Genomic DNA, 19,802 nt, shown 5'->3' on the forward strand with positions numbered 1-19,802 from the left:
CAAGAAGGAGAATCCAAGGAGATAAAGACTGGTCAAACTCACCTCAGAATCTGGGAAGGTTGGGGAGCAAATCCTCCTGGAAGCCATGTTCAGGCACACAAAGGAACTGGGCTTGCTCCAGTATGCCCATGTCTATCTTGTACTGGGGAGACCAAAAGTGGACACTACTCCAGATAAGGTCTCACAAGTGCCAAGACAAGAGAAGGAAAGGATCACTTCCCTGGAACTGCTGGCTGCACTGTTACTAATACAGCTCAGGATGCTGTTGGTCTCCTTTGCTGCAAGGGCACACTGTTGGCTCATGTTCAACTTGTTGTCCACCAGGACCCCCAGGTCCTTTTCTGCAGAGCTGCTTCCTAGGCAGTCAGCCTCCAGCCTGTACTGTTGCAGGGGTTATTCCAGCCCAGATGCAGGACTTGGCATTTGTTTTTGTTGAACTTCATGAGGTTCCTGTCAGCCCGTTTCTCCAGCTTGTCCAGGTCCCTCTTAAAGTCAGCCCTGCCCTCCAGCACATTGACTGCTCCCCCCCCCAATTTGGTGTCATCTGCAAACTTGCCAAGAGTGCACTTTGTCTCCTCATCCAGGTTGTTAATGAAGACATTAAACAGTATTGGCTCCAGTACTGATCCCTGAGGGACCCCGCTAGTTACTGGTATACAATGTCCACTCCCCTCCCCTTGTCAACAGAAGCAGTCACCACATCATAGAAAGCAATGAGGTTGGTAAGGCATGATTTGCCCTTGGTAAAGCCATTTTGGCTGCTCCCAATCACCTCCTCGTCCTTCATGTGTTTAGAAATGGCTTCTAAGAGGATTTGCTCCATAACCTTTCCAGGGACTGAGGCGAGGCTGGCTGGCCGGCCTGTAGTTCCTTGGATCCTCCTTCCCGCCCTTCTTGAAGATGGGTGTGACATCTGCCTTTTTCCAGTCACGAGGAACCTCCTCCAATTGCCATGACCTTTCAAAGATGATAGAGAGCAGCCTCACAGTGACATTGGCCAGCTCCTTCAGCACCCTCAGATGCATGCCATCCGATCCCATGGGCTTGTGTATGTCCAAGTGGGTTAAGTGATTCCTAACTCTTTCTTCCTCTACTGTGGCTACTGCTTCACTCCCCCAGACTCTGCTAGGATGCTCAGGGACCTGGGAGGCCTGAGGGCAAACCTTACCAGTGAAAAATGAGGCAAAAAAGGCATATAGTACCTCAGCCTTTTCCCTGTCGCTTGTCACAAGGTCCCCTGCCCCACTGAACAATGAGCTCATGGTCTCCTTAGTCTTCGTTTTGCTACTGATGTACTTAGAGAGGCCTTTCTTGTTGCCCTTCACCTCCCTTGCTAGGTTCAACTCCAGCTGAGCTTCGGGTTTCCTGACTGCATTTCTACTTGCGCACGCAGTGTCTCTATATCCCTCCCAAGTAGCATGCCCCTGCTTCTACCTCCTGTGTACTTCCTTTTTGTGTCTGAGCGGAGTCAGGAGCTCCTTGTTCACCCATGCTGGCCTTTTGCCACTCTTGCTCAACTTCCTGCACATTGAAAATGGACCGTTCTTGTGCTCTGAGGAGTTTGTCCTTGAAGATCAACCTGCTCTCCTGGGCGCCCTTGCCCTCCAGGGCAATTTCCCATGGGATCCTGCCAAGCTGATCTCTGAACAGGCCAAAATCTGCTCTTCTGAAGTCCAGGGCTGTAATTCTGCTGCTTGTCTTGATCACGCCTCTCAGGATCTTAAACTCCACAGTCTCATGGTCGCTGCAGCCAAGGCTGCCCTCGACCTTCACGCCATCAACCGGTTCTTCCTTGTTTGTGAGTAGCAGGTCCAACAGTGCATTTTCCCTAGTCGGTTCACTGATCACCCGCATCAAGAAATAGTCTTCTATATGCTCCAGAAGCCTCCTGGATTGCTGATTGCTTTTACAGGGCAAGTGTGAGAGCCTCCCCTGTCATGCTGTCCCCCAGATACGTTTGTTGTGCCCCTTGTGCCTTCACTTCTCTTCAGGTTATGGTAACCCTCCCCTGGCATACCTACTTTAAAGCCCGCCTCACTCGGTTAGCAAGCCTGTTTGCAAAAACACTCTTGCCCCACTTTGTCAGATGTATCCCATCCTTGCTCAGTAGCCCTCGCTCCTCAAAGAAGGTCCTGTGGCCATAGGAGCCAAAGCCCTGCCTGTGACACCAGCCACACAGACAGGTCTTGACCCACCAGATGAGTCCACTTGTACCTGAGCCTTTCCTCCTCACTGGCAGCATTGAGGAGAATACCACCTGGGTCCCTGTGCCCTTCACCCTCACCCCCAGAGTTCTGTAGTCACTTGTGAAATACTCCAGGTTACCCCTGGCAGTAACATTGGTGCCCACATGGAAGTGCAGGAAGGGGTAATAGTAGTCTGAGGGCCAGACAAGCCTTGGCAGTCCCTTTGCAACATCCCAGATCCTGGCCCCTGGCAAGCAAAAACCCTCCCGAGACATCAGTTTGGGTCAGCAGATAGGTGCCTCTGTCCCCCACGGGAGGGCATCTCCAGTGACTGTCACTTTCCTTTTTCCCTTCGTGCAGACACAAGGTTTGGGCTCAGCTGGCTCTGATGCATACCCTGAAGGATCTTGTTTGTCCTCACCAGTGCCCAGGGCACTTGCAGGTCTGCAGGTGGAGCAGGAGCCTTTCTTCCATTTTCCAGAAGTCACAAGCTTCCAGCCTTCTCCATCCTGATAGCCACCCTCAGCTACCTGTTTGACCATGGTCTCTGGCTGTCCCTCCTTCCTTGCTGTGTGTGGCTCAGGCTGTTGTCTCCGCAGAGTTTCTGCAAAGACCCTGTCAATCTCCTCACTGTCCTCCCTGATGATTTGCAGTCTGCTCACCTCACAGAATCACAGAATCACAGAATCTTCATGGTTGGAAAGGACCCTTAAGATCATCGAGGCCAACCAAACAACCTACAACCTCTGCCACTAGAGCATGCCCTGAAGCGCCACATCTAGACGTTTCTTAAATACCTCTAGGGATGGTGACTCAACCACCTCCCTGGGCAGGCTGTTCCAGTGCCTGACCACTCTTTCAGTAAAGGAATTCTTCCTAATATCTAATCTAAACCTCCCCTGCCGCAACTTCAGACCATTTCCTCTGGTCCTGACATTATTCACCTGGGAGAAGAGGCCAACACCCACCTCTCTCCAACCTCCTTTCAGGTAGCTGTAGAGGGCAATGAGGTCTCCCCTCAGCCTCCTCTTCTCCAAGCTAAGCATGCCCAGCTCCCTCAGCCTCTCCTCATATGACCTGGTCTCCAGACCCCTCACCAGCCTGGTAGCTCTCCTCTGGACACGCTCCAGCACTTCAATGTCCCTCTTGTACAGAGGGGCCCAGAACTGAACCTCTTCCTGCATCTCTTTCACCTGGTGACTCAGTACCTTGACCAGAGCACCTCTCTCTCACAGGAGATGCCACCACTGCCCCCAGTCCCACAGAGAGACCCCAGGCGCTCTCTGCAGCCCGACACCTGGGAAGTGTCATCCTCCCAGCCCGCCCCAACTCTGTTTGGATCGAGGCCTCCAGTGTGCCAAGGGCATTATCACCACCAATCCATGCTGGGGAGTGTGCCCTGCTTCACGTTGAGACCATCGCTGCACAATCTCCAAGCAGCCCCACGCAGTCCTCAGCATAAGTGCCTGTCCCCTCTGCACCACAGCTGTGTTAATAACTGCTGCGACAACTACCATGTCACTATCTGCTGCTCTCTGTGAGCTGGATCCTCCCTAATCAGGAGTCAGCCTTTCCGTGTGCAAACTGCTGTGCAAACTGAGAGCAGCCCCTGCAGCGTCCTGGGCGCCCTGCACCACAAACTGCTGCTAGTGGCCGCACCTCTGTTTGCAGCGCTCTGGGCTGCTGTACTCCCTAAGGAGCAACTAAATATCAAAATCATTGCATGCTTTGTAGAGGCTAGGAATTTCTATGTGTTTGGAAGATGTCATCTTTTTCTTGTACTTGTAGATGCTCAGTATACTGAAAGAGTGATGACAGATGCACCAGTTCTAGCTGTTTATTGGTGGTGCATCAATCAAAAGATGTTAATGAGGCCTTAAGTTTTAGAAGCATGCTAAACAGGAAGAAAAAATGGAAGCGAAATTTACTAAGGTAACTTGACTGTTTTCTAAATTACTGGAGTTAGAAGAACTAGTGAAATGGAAAAATCTGTTATTCTTGCTCTAAAGCAAGTTACTCTTGCTTTAGTACATATTCTAATATCCCTTTAATCCCTATAAGTCATTATTGACTTATATGAAACACAGCTTGACTAATTATTTGCCTGTTGACTTCATAAATGTAAATTATGAACTGACGACAAATGTTCTTAAAAATATTATTTACAATTATTTACCAAATGTATATCTTTTAGTTTAATACATTGCCTAGGCACCCTCATTTTGGGGGAGTCTTTGAGCAAAGTTTTTCTCAATCTGCTGTATAAACCGTTGTTGGATTGAATGTCCTATCAAGCTGATTGGGGAACTTGCTGTTCACCCATTCCCCAAAGTTTTGTTTCAGAGACAAATTGCAGTACTTATTTTGATGAAAATTGCCAGGGTTTTTTTTTAGGTTGAATACCTAATTTGACTGGGGGATTATTTGTCACTCATTTCAGTAATGCTTTCATGCTTTATGGTGATGTAGGAGCTGACTACTGGGAAGAAGGACTTTTTAATAAGTAATATTGTGTTCAGTAAGGATTTAAAGTGTCTATTGTATTGATTTCCTTTGAACGTACACAGATTGTCCTTGTTTGTTCATATATAGACCTGGGGCTATATCCTGAATTCTCTATATCTGACATTCCTTTAGTACAACTTGGAACGTTGGAACAGACCAGAAGGTGTTATCTTAATTGCAGAGGGAAGGGTACGCTGGAGAAAGTGGTACTATGTTGTGGGTATAGCTGCTTCCTTGCAGTAGCTGGCTATGAGAATGTAGCCGTACTGGTTATGAGCCTCTTGTAATGTTAACTTCAGTATAGTCTGTGTACTTCAAGAAACCACACCTTCTTGTAGCTTTTCTCTCCTTCTATAACAAAGTAGAGCACCTCAAGTACTGATTGTCTTCCAACTTATGTTATTCTTTTAAATCTTAATGAAGCAATGATGCTGGGTAGAGATATACATATAAGTTACTGTTAAGTCAGGTAGTGTAAGAACTTGAGCGTGTCAGTTATTTTTCAGTAATTCTCATTTTTTTTGTCCCCAAAGATGGGCACCGTTGCAGATTAATTGACTTGCTCTAAGTTTGCGCATTTGCTGATATTCTAGGAACTTGGGTTTTTGCTCATACCAGAAACAGGTATTTTTGCCCTGAGTATCATTACTGCTGAATACCGCACAGTGCTTTATACCTTTTAAATCATTAGAGAAGCATGCTTGCAGCAGTCTCCTCTCTGGTGTTCTAGTTGCAGACTTAAATGTGTCATTACTAGCCATAGAATAGTCTATAGCCATAGAATACTCCTGTAAAGAAGACTGATTTAAAAAAAAATTACTTGGGCAGAGAATAGAACACTAATTCATTGTAAAATAATATTTAAAAATAACTCTGTGACAATTGGCTTAAGAATCTGCTAATCATTGAGTTACTGTTATTTAAAGGTGGATGTGCCACGTGAAGGAATGGATGATTTTGTGTATGGTGGTGGGTGCATGGGTTTCCCCATCCTTCTGCATTACCCACCAAGTACACCCGTGTCCTTGAGCGAAGACGATCCCACAAGTGGGTTTTCCTTTTCCCAAGGGAGGAGCAACCCACACTGCCTTTCCCAGCCACTTCCCTATGTGCACTATGGGGACCTTATCTCCTCCCACAATATGTAGGGGCTGTGTTTGGGCAGGACCAGGTCGGTTATCAGATCCTCTGGTGTTAACCAGCCAAGTGGCTTCTGCTAATTTTACATCCCAGTGCTTCTATTCCCCAGCGCCCAATGCTCTCAGCATAGTCTTTAACAGTCCATTATATCGTTCAGTCTTTCCAGAGGTTTGTGGGTGATAGGGGATGTGATACACTCAATCAATGCCGTGTTTCTCGGCCCAGGAGTCTATGAAGTTGTTTCGGAAATGAGTCCCATTGTCTGACTCGATTCTTTCTGGGGTGCCCTGTTGCCACAGAACGGGCCTTTCAAGGCCCAGGACGGTGTTTTGAGCAGTGGTGTGGTTTACGGGGTATGTTTCTAGCCACCCAGCAGTTGCTTCCATGCAGCGCTTGCCTTGGCAAGTTTGTGGCAGTATAGTCAATCTACCAGGCCTCACCATATCGATATCCCAGCCACCACCTGCTATTCCAGGGACACTTTACTTGTGTGGCTCGCTTCATTGCGACGCATGTTTTGCATTCATGGGTGACCTGCATGATGGCCTCAATAGTCAGGTCCACCCCTCAATCACAAGCCCATCTGCACGTTGCATCTCTCCCTAGATGTCCTGATGTTTCATGGGCCCTCCAAGCTATGAATAACTCACTCTTACTTTCCCAGTCCAAGTCCATCTGAGCCACTCCAGTTCTGGCAGTCTGGTCTACCTGCTTGTTGTTTTGATGTTCTTCAGTGATGCGGTTCTTGGGCATGTGAGCATCTACATGATGTGCCTTTACAGCAAGTTTTTCTACCCGGGCAGCGATGCCTTGCCACAATGTAGCAGCCCAGATGGGTTTGCCTCTGCGCTGCCAGTTGCTCTGTTTCCATTGCTGTAGCCACCCCCACAGGGCATTTGCCACCATCCATGAGTCTGTGTAGAGATAGAGTACTGGCCACTTTTTTCATTCAGCAATCTCTAGGGCCAGCTGGATGACTTTCACTTCTGCAGACTGACCCAACTCGCCTTCTTTGATGGCTTTGATGGCTTCAACGACTTGTGTCGTTGCTTTACACTTCCAATGGTTTCCTACAACACAACAGGATCCGTCAGTAAACAGAGCATATTGCCTTTCACCTACTGATAACTCATTGGTGCTTCTTGGGCCCGAGTCACCTCCTCAAGCGATGCTCCAAAATCTATGCCTTCTGGCCAGTCCACGATCTCTTCCAGGATTCCTGGGCGGTTGGGGTTCCCCATTTGAGCCCGTTGCATGATCAACGCTACCCACTTACTCCATGTAGCACCAGTTGCGTGATGTGCAGAGGGAACGTTTCCTTTGAACATCCAGTGTAGCACAGGCAATCGCGGTGCCAAGAGGAGCTGTGCTTCTGTACCAACAACTTCTGAAGTGGATGGAATCTTATTGATCACATCCCTTGGGTCTGTGACAATGTCCATCTTGCCATTTTATTCCCCAAAACTGTGTGTCTTGCGCAGGTCCTTTGACCTTGCTTTGTCTTATGGTAAAACCAGCTTTCAGAAGAATCTGGATTATTCTTTTTCCTTTCTCAAACACTTCCTTCGCTGTGTTGCCCCACATGATGATGTCATCAATGTATTGCAGGTGCTCAGGGGCTTCACTCTGTTCCGGTGTAGTCTGGATCAGTCCGTGACAAATGGCAGGGCTGTGTTTCCACCCCGGGGCAGTCGATTCCAGGTGTACTGGACACCCCTCCACGGGAAAGCAAACTGTGGCCTGCATTCTGCTGCCACAGGGATCGAGAAAAATGCATTGACGATATCAGTTGTGGCATACCACTTGGCTGCCTTCAACTCTAGTTCATATAAGAGTTCTAGCACGTCCCGTACAGCAGCATTCAATGGCAGCGTGACTTTGTTCAGGCCCTGATAGTCCACTGTTAACCTCCACCCTCCGTCAGACTTTTGCACTGGCCATGTAGGACTACCAAAGGGTGAGCGAGTCTTGCTGATCACCCCTTTGCTCTCCAGTCGACAAATCAACTCATGGATGAGAACCAGGGAGTCCCAGATGATGTGATATTGCTGCCAGTGCACCATCGTGGTAGCAATCAGCATCTGCTGTTCTTTGACACGCAGCAACCCCACAACAGAGGGATCCTCTGAACGGCTGGGCAAGGTAGACAGCTGTTTAGTCTTCTCTCTATCCACAGCAGCTACATGAAAGGCCCACTGGTATCCTTTTGTGTCTTTGAAGTACCCTCTCCTGAGGTAGTCTATGCCAAGGATGCACGGAGCCTCCGTGACGGTAACAATGGTGTACTTTTGCCACTTGTTCCCTGTTAGGCTCACCTCAGCCTCCAACACAGACAACAATTGGTATCCCCCCATCAGTCCAGAAATCCAGATGTGTTCCACCCCCTTGTACCCTGATGACATTAGGGTACACTGTGCACTAGTGTCCACGCAGAGCCTTATACTCCCCTGGTGCCAGGCCATCGAATCCATACAGCCCAGTACACTCAGTCATCCCTTTCCTCTGCCTGGCTGAAGTCAGGGACCCTCTATTCCTCGTTGGAGTATTCACTATCCGACCGCTGCAGTATCAGACCAGAAGTCCTTTCACCAAAATCAAGAGGAGAGGCGTTCTCAGTCCTCCTTCTGCATCTGGGGGATCGCTGGTTGCCAGTTGCCTTCTACCGTCTCAACAGCACCTGGAACAAAAGCCTTCTTGGATGGCCTCTTCTTAGCAGCTATCTTCCCCCGCAAGTCACATCCGTGGGCTTCTAGCTTTGAGGTGGGCTCACCATCCCACTTCCTCATGTCCTCCCCCTGGTCACTCAGGATGATCCAGAGGGTGCTACGCAGCATGCACCTGTGGCTCCCTTTCCCTCTGGCCAGGAGAGGCTAGCTCCATGGGGCGCCCCTGACAGCTGAGACACTGGCCCGTCGGGATGAGGAAGATGAGAGATTCTCTTCAAAATGCTGGAGCTGGTGGGACAGTCTCTCCACAGTTGGTATATTGAAGTCTGGCCAGTCCATCATCGCCAGGGTGTTGGAGTACAACACCAGTGCATTCCAGACAAACCCCCTCCACATGGCCTGCGTACACTGGATCTTTGGAGACCTGGTTGCTGTCCGGGTCACTGTAGACGATTTCCAACACCATTAATTCTCTCAGATACTGGATGCCTTCCTCGGTGATGGTCCACTTCCCTCGGTAATTTACAAGATCATCCTTGAGGGGATATCTCACCTTCACGTTCAACAGGAGCCACCTCCAGAGGCTGAGAATTGCTGCCTCTCTTCCAATTTCTTTGTCAATTCGCCAGTCCCTAGATAGGGATACCAGCTGCTGGGCTTCCTTACCCTCTAATTCCTGACCAGTATCTAATTCCTGTCCCAGTATCCCTGCATCAGAGCAATCAAGCAGCAATCAGCTCACCTGGCTGAAGGCCGTAATCTTTCCGCAGATCTCGAAGTTCACTCAGGGTTAGGGACCACGTGGTTTCTGCCTCTTGGGTGAAGCCTGTCACTTCCTCCTCCTGTTTCTTTGTCGAGGATCCAGCTTCCTGATCAGACCTTTCTTCCTCCTCCTCCCTTACTAATCAATGGTATGGACCTGTCAACCTCCACATCCAGTGTTTCTTTTTGACTACTGGGGCCATTGCTGTAGTTGGGGTTTGGGTCCCTGTCTCAACCATTGTGCCCTCAGACGTAGAGTCCCTCCTTCCCGTGCTCCTCCAATGGTGCTGAACAGAAGCTCAGTAGGCACAGGCCAACGCCCAATACAGTGCTAGGAGCTGCTGGGTCTCATTGGGGTAGGCAAGGCACCCTTCTGTCAAGTGGCGCACCAATTCAACGTGATTACATGCCTGTCCAGGCGTAAAATCCCAGGCTATCAGAGGTGATAACCACCTTAGGCATCTGCCCAAATCCTCCCATATACCCTGCCACTCAGGGATCGACTGCCTCAGGGCATGTCAACTGCCATTTCAGGGGGGGTTGGACTAGATGACCTTTAAAGGTCCCTTCCAATCCAAACTATTCCATGATTCTATGTTTCTCTGTGGCCTCGCCAACAAGTTGTTTCCTCTTATGCCAGGATGAAACCAGGTTCCACATACTCGACAAAAAGCCAATGATGTTGGTTAGATAACAGAATCAAACAGTTTACGTAAGGATGTACAAGAACCTCGGGAGCCCGTGCAACAGAGCCAGCTGCATCAGTCCCAGAGGAGAAGAGGGAGATGTAATCCCTCATTCTCCCCACAAGGTAGCCCACCCAGCAGAGGACAGACATCTATTACCAGGGCCATATGCCGGCCCAAGTATGCGGCCATTGCTTTTATCAAAATGTTCCCAGGCACAGAGAAATAGAGAAATAAGCAGCATAGCAAACAGCAAGAATCGAAAGCAGCCACTAACAAGCCCTAAACTCTCTTATACAGTAAAGCGAACAAGCTCTGTGACCAGCACAGAAGCCTGCCAATTAACAGCTACAACAGCTATAGCACACTCAGATCAAAACTGTCATTATCTCATGCCCCATGTTAGGTGCCCAAAAGGGCTGTGGTGGGTTGATCCCGGCCAGCAGCCAAACACCCACCCAGCAGCCAAACACCCACCCAGCCTCTTGCTCACTCCCCTCTCCCGTGGGACGGGGAGAGAAATAGAAGGAAGGCGAGAAGATTTCTAGATTGAGATAATGACAGTTAAATAGGGAAAGCAAAAGCCACATGCACAAGCAAAGCAAAAAGAGGAATTTATTCACTCCTTCCCATTGGCAGGCACATGTCCTGCCACTTCCTGGAAAACAGGGCCTCAGCACGCGTAACGGTTGCTTGGGAAGAAAACTGCCGTAGACACAAACCTGTGGAGAGCCCATGCTGGAGCAGGCTCCCGGCAGGAACTGTGGCCTGTGGAGAGGAGTCCATGCAGGAGCAGGTTTTCCTGCCTGGAACTGTGGCCCATGGAGGACCCATGCTGGAGCAGTCTTTTCCTGAAGGACTGTGGCCCATGGAGAGGACCCACACTGGAACAGGGGAAAAACGTGAGGAGGAAGGAGCAGGAGAGACAAAGAACTGACCGCAACCCTATATTCCCCATACCCCCCTGCGCTGCTCAAGGTGGGAGGAGGTAGAATAGTTGGGAATTAAAAGAGTGATGCTGAGTCTGGGAAGAAGGAAGAGTAGGGGGAAGGTGGTTTAGGTTTTGTCTTTGTTTCTCACCATCCTACTCTATTATAATTGGCAATAAAATAAATTAATTTTCCCCAAGTTGAGTCTGTTTTGCCCGTGACGGTAATTGGTAAGTGATCTCCCTGTCCTTATCTCGACCCATGAGCTTTTCTATCTTATTTTCTCCCCCCATCCAGTTGAGGAGGCGGAGTGAGAGAGTCTGGTAGCCAGCCGAGGTGAACCCACCACCAAATGTAATCTGTCTTGCTCATTACTTTCAGATCTTGGCTTAGATGGATAAGGAACTGGCTGGATGGCTGCATCCAAAGAGTTATAGTCAACGGCTCGATATCCAAAAGGAAAACAGTAACGAGTGGTGTTCCTCAAGGGTCTGTACTGGGACCAATGCTATCTTCATCCGTGACATACATAGTGGGATTGCATGCACCCTCAGCAAGTTTGCTGAGTGATGCAGTTGATTCACTAGAGGGAAGGGATGCCATCCAGCGGGACCTTGACAGGCTTGAGAAATTACCCATACTGAATAATCTGATTTTGTAGGAGTACCTTGGGGGCAGTGTCAAAGCAGAACTTCTTAACTGGGCTCCATCCAAGTTGACTCCTATAGCATCACTGAAGTGTCTCTGCACTGGGATATCCAGTGTTGCAGATTTCAGGAGGGTTCATATACTCAGACACAATGCCAGCAACATTTTGTGTATTCTCAAATAAGTTTACCCCTGAACCAGAAATGGCTTCCTGTAGAAAGATAAAGCCAACTGGAAATTTGAAGCCACGGGGAGGTTTTCTAGTTTTACCCTATTTATTTCTTTGCAAACTTGCTGTGTTGTCCATTAGAACAAAATGGAGAAGCGATCATAAAAGTATGGATCCTCGAGGGACACCACTCGTTACTGGTTTCCACTTGGACATTGAGCCATTGACTATAACTCTTTGGATGTGGCCATCTAGCCAGTTCCTTTTCCATCTAAGAATTCATCCATCAAACCCATCTCTCTCCCATTTAGCGACAAGGATGTTGTGGGTGACCATGTCAAAGGCCTTACAGAAGTCCAGGTAGATGACATCCGTAGCTCTTCCCTTGTCCACCAAAGCAGTCACTCCATCGTAGAAGGCCACCAGATTAGTCTGACATGATTTGCCCTTGGTGAAGCCATGTTGGCTGTCCCTAATCACCTCCCTGTGTTCCATATGCTTCATCATAACTTCCAGGAGGATCTGTTCCATCATTTTTACCAGGCACGGAGGTGAAGCTGACTGGTCGGTAGTTCCCAGGGCCCTCCTTTTTACCCTTTTTAAAAACGGGTGCAATGTTTCCCTTTTCTCCAGTCACTTGGGACTTTGCCTGACTGACACGACTTTTCAAATATGATGGGGAGTGGCTTGGCAACTACATCAGCCAATTCCCTCAGGACCCTGGGATGCATCTCATTGCGTCCCATGGACTTGTGCACGTTCCTCGGGTGGTCTCGAACCTGATCTTCTCCTACGATGGGTGGGACTTCATTCCCCCAGTGCCTGCCTTGAGATTCAGGGACTCGAGAGATGTGGAAAGAGAGATTACCATTGAAAACTGAGGCAAAAAAATTGTTGAGCGCCTCTGCCTTCTCCATGTCAGTTGTCACCAGATACCCTGTCCTATTTATCAGAGGGGTACAATTTCTTTTGTCTTCCTTTTCTGGCCAACATACCTGTAGGAAGGCCTTCTTGTTATTCTTCACATCCCTTGGAGAGACCTTGATTAAGAAATTGTCCTCGACGCACTCCAAGAGTCTCCTGGACCGCTTAGAGCTTGCTGTGCTGCTCTTCGAGCAGATGTCAGGGTGACTGAAGTCCCCCAGCAGGATCAGAGTCTGTGAGCGTGATGCTTCCCATAGTTAAAGTAAGAACATTTTGTCTACAGGTTCCCCTTGTTCGAGTGGCCTATAGTAGACACCAACCATGAGGTTTCCTTTGTTGGCTTGGCCCCTAATTTTTACCCATAAGCTCTCAACCTGTTCATCACTGTTTTTCAAAGACCGCTCTGTGCAGTCAATCCATTATTTTACATAGAGGGCAAACCCCCCCGCCCCTCCTCCCTTGCCTGTCCCTTCTGAACAGTTTATAGCCATCGATTGCAGTGCTCCAGTCGTGCAATTCGTCCCACCGCGTTTCAGCGGTACCAATCAGATTGTAGCTTTCTAGCTGCACAGTGGCTTCCAGCTCCTCCTGCTTGTTACCCATGCTGCGTGCATTGGTATTGAGGCACTTCAGCTGGGCTACCTACCTTGTCACCTTTATAGAGGAACACAACCTAATTCCTTTGAAGCATTTCACAGGTGTTTCCCTGTTGGTTCCTAATACATCAACAGCCCCTGGCTCTTCTCTTGTTGCTCAAAACTGCATCCCCTTCCCCTGCTAAGTCTAGTTTAAAGCTCTCCGTATCAATGGCTGCCTTTAAGCTTAAAGTGTCCGTGTTGGTTTACCAATTCAAATTATATTCATAACAGAGTTACAGATTAAAAAGGCTTTGTTGTTATACCGCTGATTAACATTCTTCTTCTGAACGCCTTAGTTTTTCTTTGAACCCCTCTACTATTGTCTACATCTTTGGTTCATCAGGTATAAATAGGATGGTATATACAATAACTCTGATATAGTCCTCAAGGGTTTATACTAGTAATTATTTGTCTATATTCTCTACAAGGCTGGGAAGTCTATTGTCCAAGTGTGAGCATCACAGTATAGAAAGATGCATTTGGGAGGAACGATCACAGGAGACTTACTTCTTTCTGGCTCTAATGGGTTTTGGCTTGAATAACATGGCTGCTTTGTCATCTTTGTAGCTAGTCTCAAGAAGTAGCTGCAGATGGGGAAACCTCAATAATGTCTGCGTCCCAACTGCATTTTCAGGAGGAGAAAGTTGCGAATCGCTTTAAGCTAGAACTAATTGAAATGCCTACGGTTACATAGGGATGTTTTCCTGAGGTTTCCTTGCAGAAATACCCACTCCTTATGTTTAAAGTAGGTCAACAGACTGCCTTAAAACAAGGTGTAGCTTTCATTTGTTTATTATATGTTTATCTTTTAAAAAGGTATGCTTTTAATATTGTGGGAGTTGAGAATAAAAATTTAAATTGAATGTTGGGATTTTACATGTCAGAAAGAAGGAAAGGGTTGAATTTTTTGATGGTTTTTTTTTTTCCAAGGAAGCGTGTGAAAAGTAAGAAGGAATAGGCTCAATATGATATATACTTTATGCATTATATTCTTACCTTTCACCCTCTGTCTCTCGGTAAATTTTTTAGTTTAGGAACTGCCTTCATCTGTACTTCAAATTTACCTAATGACTGCTTCAGTTTAAATACTGATAATTAATATCATTCATGTTGTTTTGTTTATACATGCTGGTCTTTGGGTGTAGTAAGAATAAATAACCATCTCTGTCACTGTCTTGCTGCTTGATTAAGGCTATAAATTAAACCATACACATCTGTGGCAAATTAAACTGCCCTCATTTTAAAAAACTGTAAACACATAACACACATAATACTGAAGCAATTCAGCCTTATAAAATTATCCCAGAAAAATGAGTTTTATAATTGTTCTATCTATGTATCATTGCAGAGTCTGCCTATTAAACATTTTGGAAATGCAAAATTCTCTTGTATGCACCATAGTGTGGTAAAACAAGTTTGTTCATGTCCTGAGGTTGGCTGCTATGTTAACATGTTATCTTTTGGGCTCAATTTTTCTGGGGTTTTTTGTTTGGTTGGTTTTGGTTTTTTTAAAGGGACATTTAGATGGTCCTTAGAAGGTAAATTTCCTTCTTTGTGTAAAATAAAAACAGAAGAAAAGGATGCTTTGCAAATAAAGTAAAACTAAAAATACATCTGTGAAACATTCCTATTAAACTATTATTTCCAAAGTGAGAATGAAAAGTAGTTCCCCCAATTTGATTTTACAGTAACTGAACCTATTCTGAGCATTTTTAGAATTTACTTTAAATTTTTCATCTTAGAGTCCTCTTCCATACGCCTTATCTTCTTCACTTGGTATAGCTCCATAGCAGTTCTACTGCAATAATGTTTTCTTATATTTGGTGTGCAGTGCACAAAGGTGTTCCTTAAGTGTTTTTTTATACTATTTTAATCCAGTTAATATTTCAAAGAAAATAACTGTTTATACACTACAGTTTTTAAAAGAACGTCTGCGTAACTGAAGCAATGTATACCTCAGTGGTTTAACTCAAATCACAGGAAAAACCTTGTATTGTTGAAGTAATATGTATTTAATTAGTTGAAGGCTTGAGAAAATGTGTTAGGATAACGAATGAATGAAACATGCTCTACAACAGAGTAGTTTCATAACTTACTACCAGCACTATTGTGAGTGCAGAAAGGAAGAGAGTCACGAGAGACTTCTGTTTCTCACAGTTGAAAGATTTATGGAAGCACCAGTCTCAACTGGTTATGATAGCAGCCTTGTTAGACTTGGAGAGTCCATCTCCCTTCCTCCCCCCCCCCCCTTCTCAAACATTGAAGCATTCAGCAGCAGCGTAGGTCAAAAAGAATCAGGGTTAAGTAATAATTCCAATTTGGAAGTCCAGGGAAATCTTAAAATCTGGTTGTGGGCTAATATTTTAAGTATACGTGCTTATTTTAGTCATAAGGAACAATTCCATGAAGCAAGAAAAAATTCCGTGGAGAGAGAGATTAAGCTAATTTTGTAGGTTAAAAAAAATAATAAGTCAGCCTCAACTTTTAAAAACATGTTTTTACAAATTGTGTTCATAACAGATCTTATTAAGAGTGGAGGAATAAAATACTTAAAGCACAACACTTGAATGACTGAACATTGCTCTAACTTACCCAAGCCCAAACCAGTTGAAATCAGCAGTGTAGAATTTTTTTTCACTGACGGTTAAGTAGCTTAGTCAGTTTTTCCTTTCTGTTCTTAACCAGGATTATAGAAAATAAATATTCATTATCAAATTTTCCTTTTAGATAAACGAATTGGTGGATGCCCGTGATGTCAGCATTGGAGCCTGGTTTGAAGCTCATATAGAAAATGTTACTCGAGCAACAAAAGGACATAAAAATGGTAAAGCTCAAGTAAAGAGTGGCAATTCTTACAAAAGGACTAATGGAAACTTAAGTCAAGATCATTCTAGAGAGAATGCAAATTATTTGGACAGTACACCATCCACGTCTTACTCAGACTGCATGGACACTGATGAAGAAGCTATTTATCATATCAAGTATGATGAGTAAGTGCTTCCGATATTATTTTGAGGACATCATATGTTATGATTCGGTGTGTATAAACAAAGAATTTTGTTGAAGAAACTTGGAATCAAAGAGAGCAAGTTCAATATTGCAACCAAGGAAAGGAAATATTAAAAAGCCATAATGTCTTTCAGTCAGATATTATGAATATCCTGAGAGTAATGAGTTTGGTTTGGGTTTTTTTTCCCTTTTATTCACAAATTCCTGTGAAGTATTAACTTCATCTTGACTTTATGAAACTCAGAATCCCTGTCTCTAAGGAAAGGAAACTATGCATCGGATTTTTCTGTACTTGTTTTTCTACGTAAAATATAAGTTAATATTTTCTTTAAAAACTACTCTGCTCATATTCAGTTCCTTCCATTGAAGTCTAAACAAGTGTTTCATGGGAGCAAATTCTGGTGCTTGAATTGTTTACATTTTGTTTTAAAAGTAATATTTATGCACGAGATGACAGGTCTGCATTTCATGTAGAGGTTTCTTGTAGAGAACCTGGTGACCCGGAACATAAAATCGGTTCTGAGCTGGAGTGAGTGTACAAAGGAAATTTTTATATTTTAAAATCTGTGGTACAAGCAAATTTCAGAACCTACAACAGATGTGCTAGAGCAGAGGCTTTGTGCCATGAACTCAGTGGGATTTGCAGGGATTTCTCATCACCAGCTTTTGCACTGATGCATTCACATAAATTGGATCCTAGTTTTTTAATGCTGCCTTAATTTGCTGAAGCAGCTACCTAAGCTTCTAAACCAATGGCATCAATGAGAATTTTTTATTACAGAGAACAACAAAAATATCACACTTTGGCATGTGAGATTAAAGGCAAAGGGACATACGTTTAGTTTACACAGAAGCATATTCAGTATTAGTCTTGTTGAGGATAAATTCAATCCAAGTTTTCAAAACGTTTTTTTAAGTATCGATTTCAAGTCTTGTTGTTTTTAATAATTAAATTTTAATTTAAACTGGTTTTGCTAGGGAAAAAACAAGAATGTTGAAGACTTAAACTGAACATCTTTTAGCTGCTCTTGGCAATACTAGATACAACTTTATATACTTACTGTGGAGGATAATATAGCTTTTGTCTGAACGTGGAGTTCAAATGCAGTTTCATATCTGAAACCATCAATCGACAGCTGACAGTAGCTTCACAATCACAGGCCTTGGCTCTCATGGGGGACTTCAATCACCCCGATATCTGCTGGGAAGGCCACACAGCCAGGCACGCACAGTCCAGGAGGCTCCTCCAGTGCATTGATGATAACTTTTTGACACAGGTGGTGCAGGAGCCAACAAGGAGAGGAGCACTCCTGGACCTGGTACTGACAAACACAGAGGCACTGGTGGAGGACATTAAGGTTGGGGGCACCCTAGGTTGTAGCGATCATGAGAAGACAGAGTTCAGGATCATGGGTAGTATGCACAAAACAACAAGTAGGATTGCAACCTTGGACTTCAGGAGGGCTAACTTTGACCTCTTCAAGAAACTGCTTGGAGAGATCCCGTGGGCTAGGGCTCTGGAAGGCAAAGGGGCTCAAGAGAGCTGGTTGGTATTCAAAGACCACTTCCTCCAAGCTCAGGATCGGTGCATCCCTAAGAGCAAGAAATCGGGCAAGGGACGCAGGAGACCTGCATGGTTGAGCAGGGAGCTTCTGAAAAAGCTCAAGTGGAAGAAGGAAGTTTACAGCACGTGGAAGAAGGGACTGACCCCTTGGGAGGATTACAAGAATGCTGCCAGAGCGTGCAGGGATGAAAGGAGGAAAGCCAAGGCCTCCTTGGAGACAAACCTCGCAAGGGATGTCAAGCTCAACAGGAAGGGTTTCTTCAAGTATATTGTAGGCAAAAGGAAGACCAGAGAAGTTGTGGGCCCCCTGTTGAATGAGACAGGAGCCATGGTGACGGAGGATGCGGAGAAGGCGGAGTTACTGAATGCCTTCTTTGCTTCGGTCTTTACTGCTCGGCCCAGCCCTCAGGAGTCCCAGGCTTTGGAGGTAACAGGGAAAGTCTGGACGAAGGAAGACTTCCCCTTGGTTGAGGAGGATCAAGTGAGAGATCAATTAAGTCAACTGGATATCCACAAGTCCATGGGCCCCAATGGGATGCACCCGAGAGTGCTGAGGGAGCTGGCGGAAGTCATTGCTGGGCCGCTCTCCATCATCTTTGAAAGGTCCTGGAGAACAGGCGAGGTGCCTGAGGACTGGAGGAAAGCCAGTGTCACTCCAGTCTTCAAAAAGGGCAAGAAGGAGGAGCCGGGGAACCACAGGCCAGTCAGCCTCACCTCCATCCCTGGAAAGATGATGGAACAGCTCGTTCTGGGCATCATCTCAAAGCATGTGGCGGAAAAGAAAGCTATCGGAAGTAGTCAACACAGATTCACCAAGGGGAAATCATGTCTGACTAATCTGATAGCCTTCTATGATGGCGTGACTGGATGGATAGATGAGGGGAGGCCAGTGGATGTGGTCTACCTTGACTTCAGCAAGACTTTCGACACGGTCTCCCACAGCATCTTCATAGGGAAGCTTAGGAAGTGTGGGTTGGATGAACGGACAGTGGGGTGGATTGAAAACTGGTTGAAAGACAGAGCTCAGAGGGTCGTGATTAGGGGCACAGAGTCTAGTTGGAGGTCAGTCACGGGTGGTGTTCCCCAGGGGTCAGTACTGGGTCCAGTCCTCTTCAGTATATTCATCAATGACCTGGATGAGGGGATAGAGCGCACCCTCAGCAAGTTTGCTGATGACACAAAGCTGGGAGGGGTGGCTGACACACCAGAAGGCTGTGCCACCATACAGAGAGACCTGGACAGGCTGGAGAGTTGGGCAGAGAGAAACCTTATGAAATTCAATAAGGGCAAGTGTAGGGTGCTGCACCTGGGGAGGAATAACCCCATGCACCAGTACAGGTTGGGGGCTGACCTGCTGGAGAGCAGCTCTGTGGAAAGAGACCTGGGAGTCCTGGTGGACAACAGGATGACCATGAGCCAGCAATGTGCCCTTGTGGCCAAGGCGGCCAATGGCATCCTGGGGTGCATCAAGAAGAGTGTGTCCAGCAGGTCGAGGGAGGTCATCCTCCCCCTCTACTCTGCCCTGGTGAGGCCGCACCTGGAGTACTGTGTCCAGTCCTGGGCTCCCCGGTTCAAGAAGGACAGGGAACTGCTGGAGAGGGTGCAGCAAAGGGCTACCAAGATGATTAGGGGACTGGAACACCTCTCTCATGAAGAAAGGCTGAGGGATTTGGGTCTCTTCAGTCTGGAAAAAGACGACTGAGGAGGGATCTTATCAATGCTTATAAATACTTAAAGGGTGGTGTGTCAGGAAGATGGGGCCAGGCTCTTTTCAGTGGTGCCCAGCGACAGGACAAGAGGTAATGGGCACAAACTTGAGCATAGGAAGTTCCATCTCAACATGAGGAGGAACTTCTTTCCTTTGAGGGTGGCAGAGCACTGGAACAGGCTGCCCAGAGAGGTGGTGGAGTCTCCTTCTCTGGAGACATTCAAATCCCGCCTGGACACGTTCCTGTGCAACCTGCTCCAGGTGACCC

General features: G+C 46.5%; 1 protein-coding gene across 1 annotated transcript in view; it reads left to right on the forward strand.

The window, feature by feature from the left end:
- The window catches only part of LOC128901987 (E3 ubiquitin-protein ligase UHRF2-like), a 172,261-nt gene that overhangs the window by 64,305 nt on the left and 88,154 nt on the right, over positions 1-19,802 (forward strand). Inside the window, exon 3 of the mRNA XM_054184231.1 lies at positions 15,981-16,243. Coding sequence (XP_054040206.1) covers positions 15,981-16,243 — 263 coding nt within the window. The remainder of the gene's footprint in view (positions 1-15,980; positions 16,244-19,802) is intronic.

The sequence above is a fragment of the Rissa tridactyla genome, chromosome W (assembly GCF_028500815.1).
Source record: "Rissa tridactyla isolate bRisTri1 chromosome W, bRisTri1.patW.cur.20221130, whole genome shotgun sequence".
NCBI lineage: Eukaryota > Metazoa > Chordata > Aves > Charadriiformes > Laridae > Rissa > Rissa tridactyla.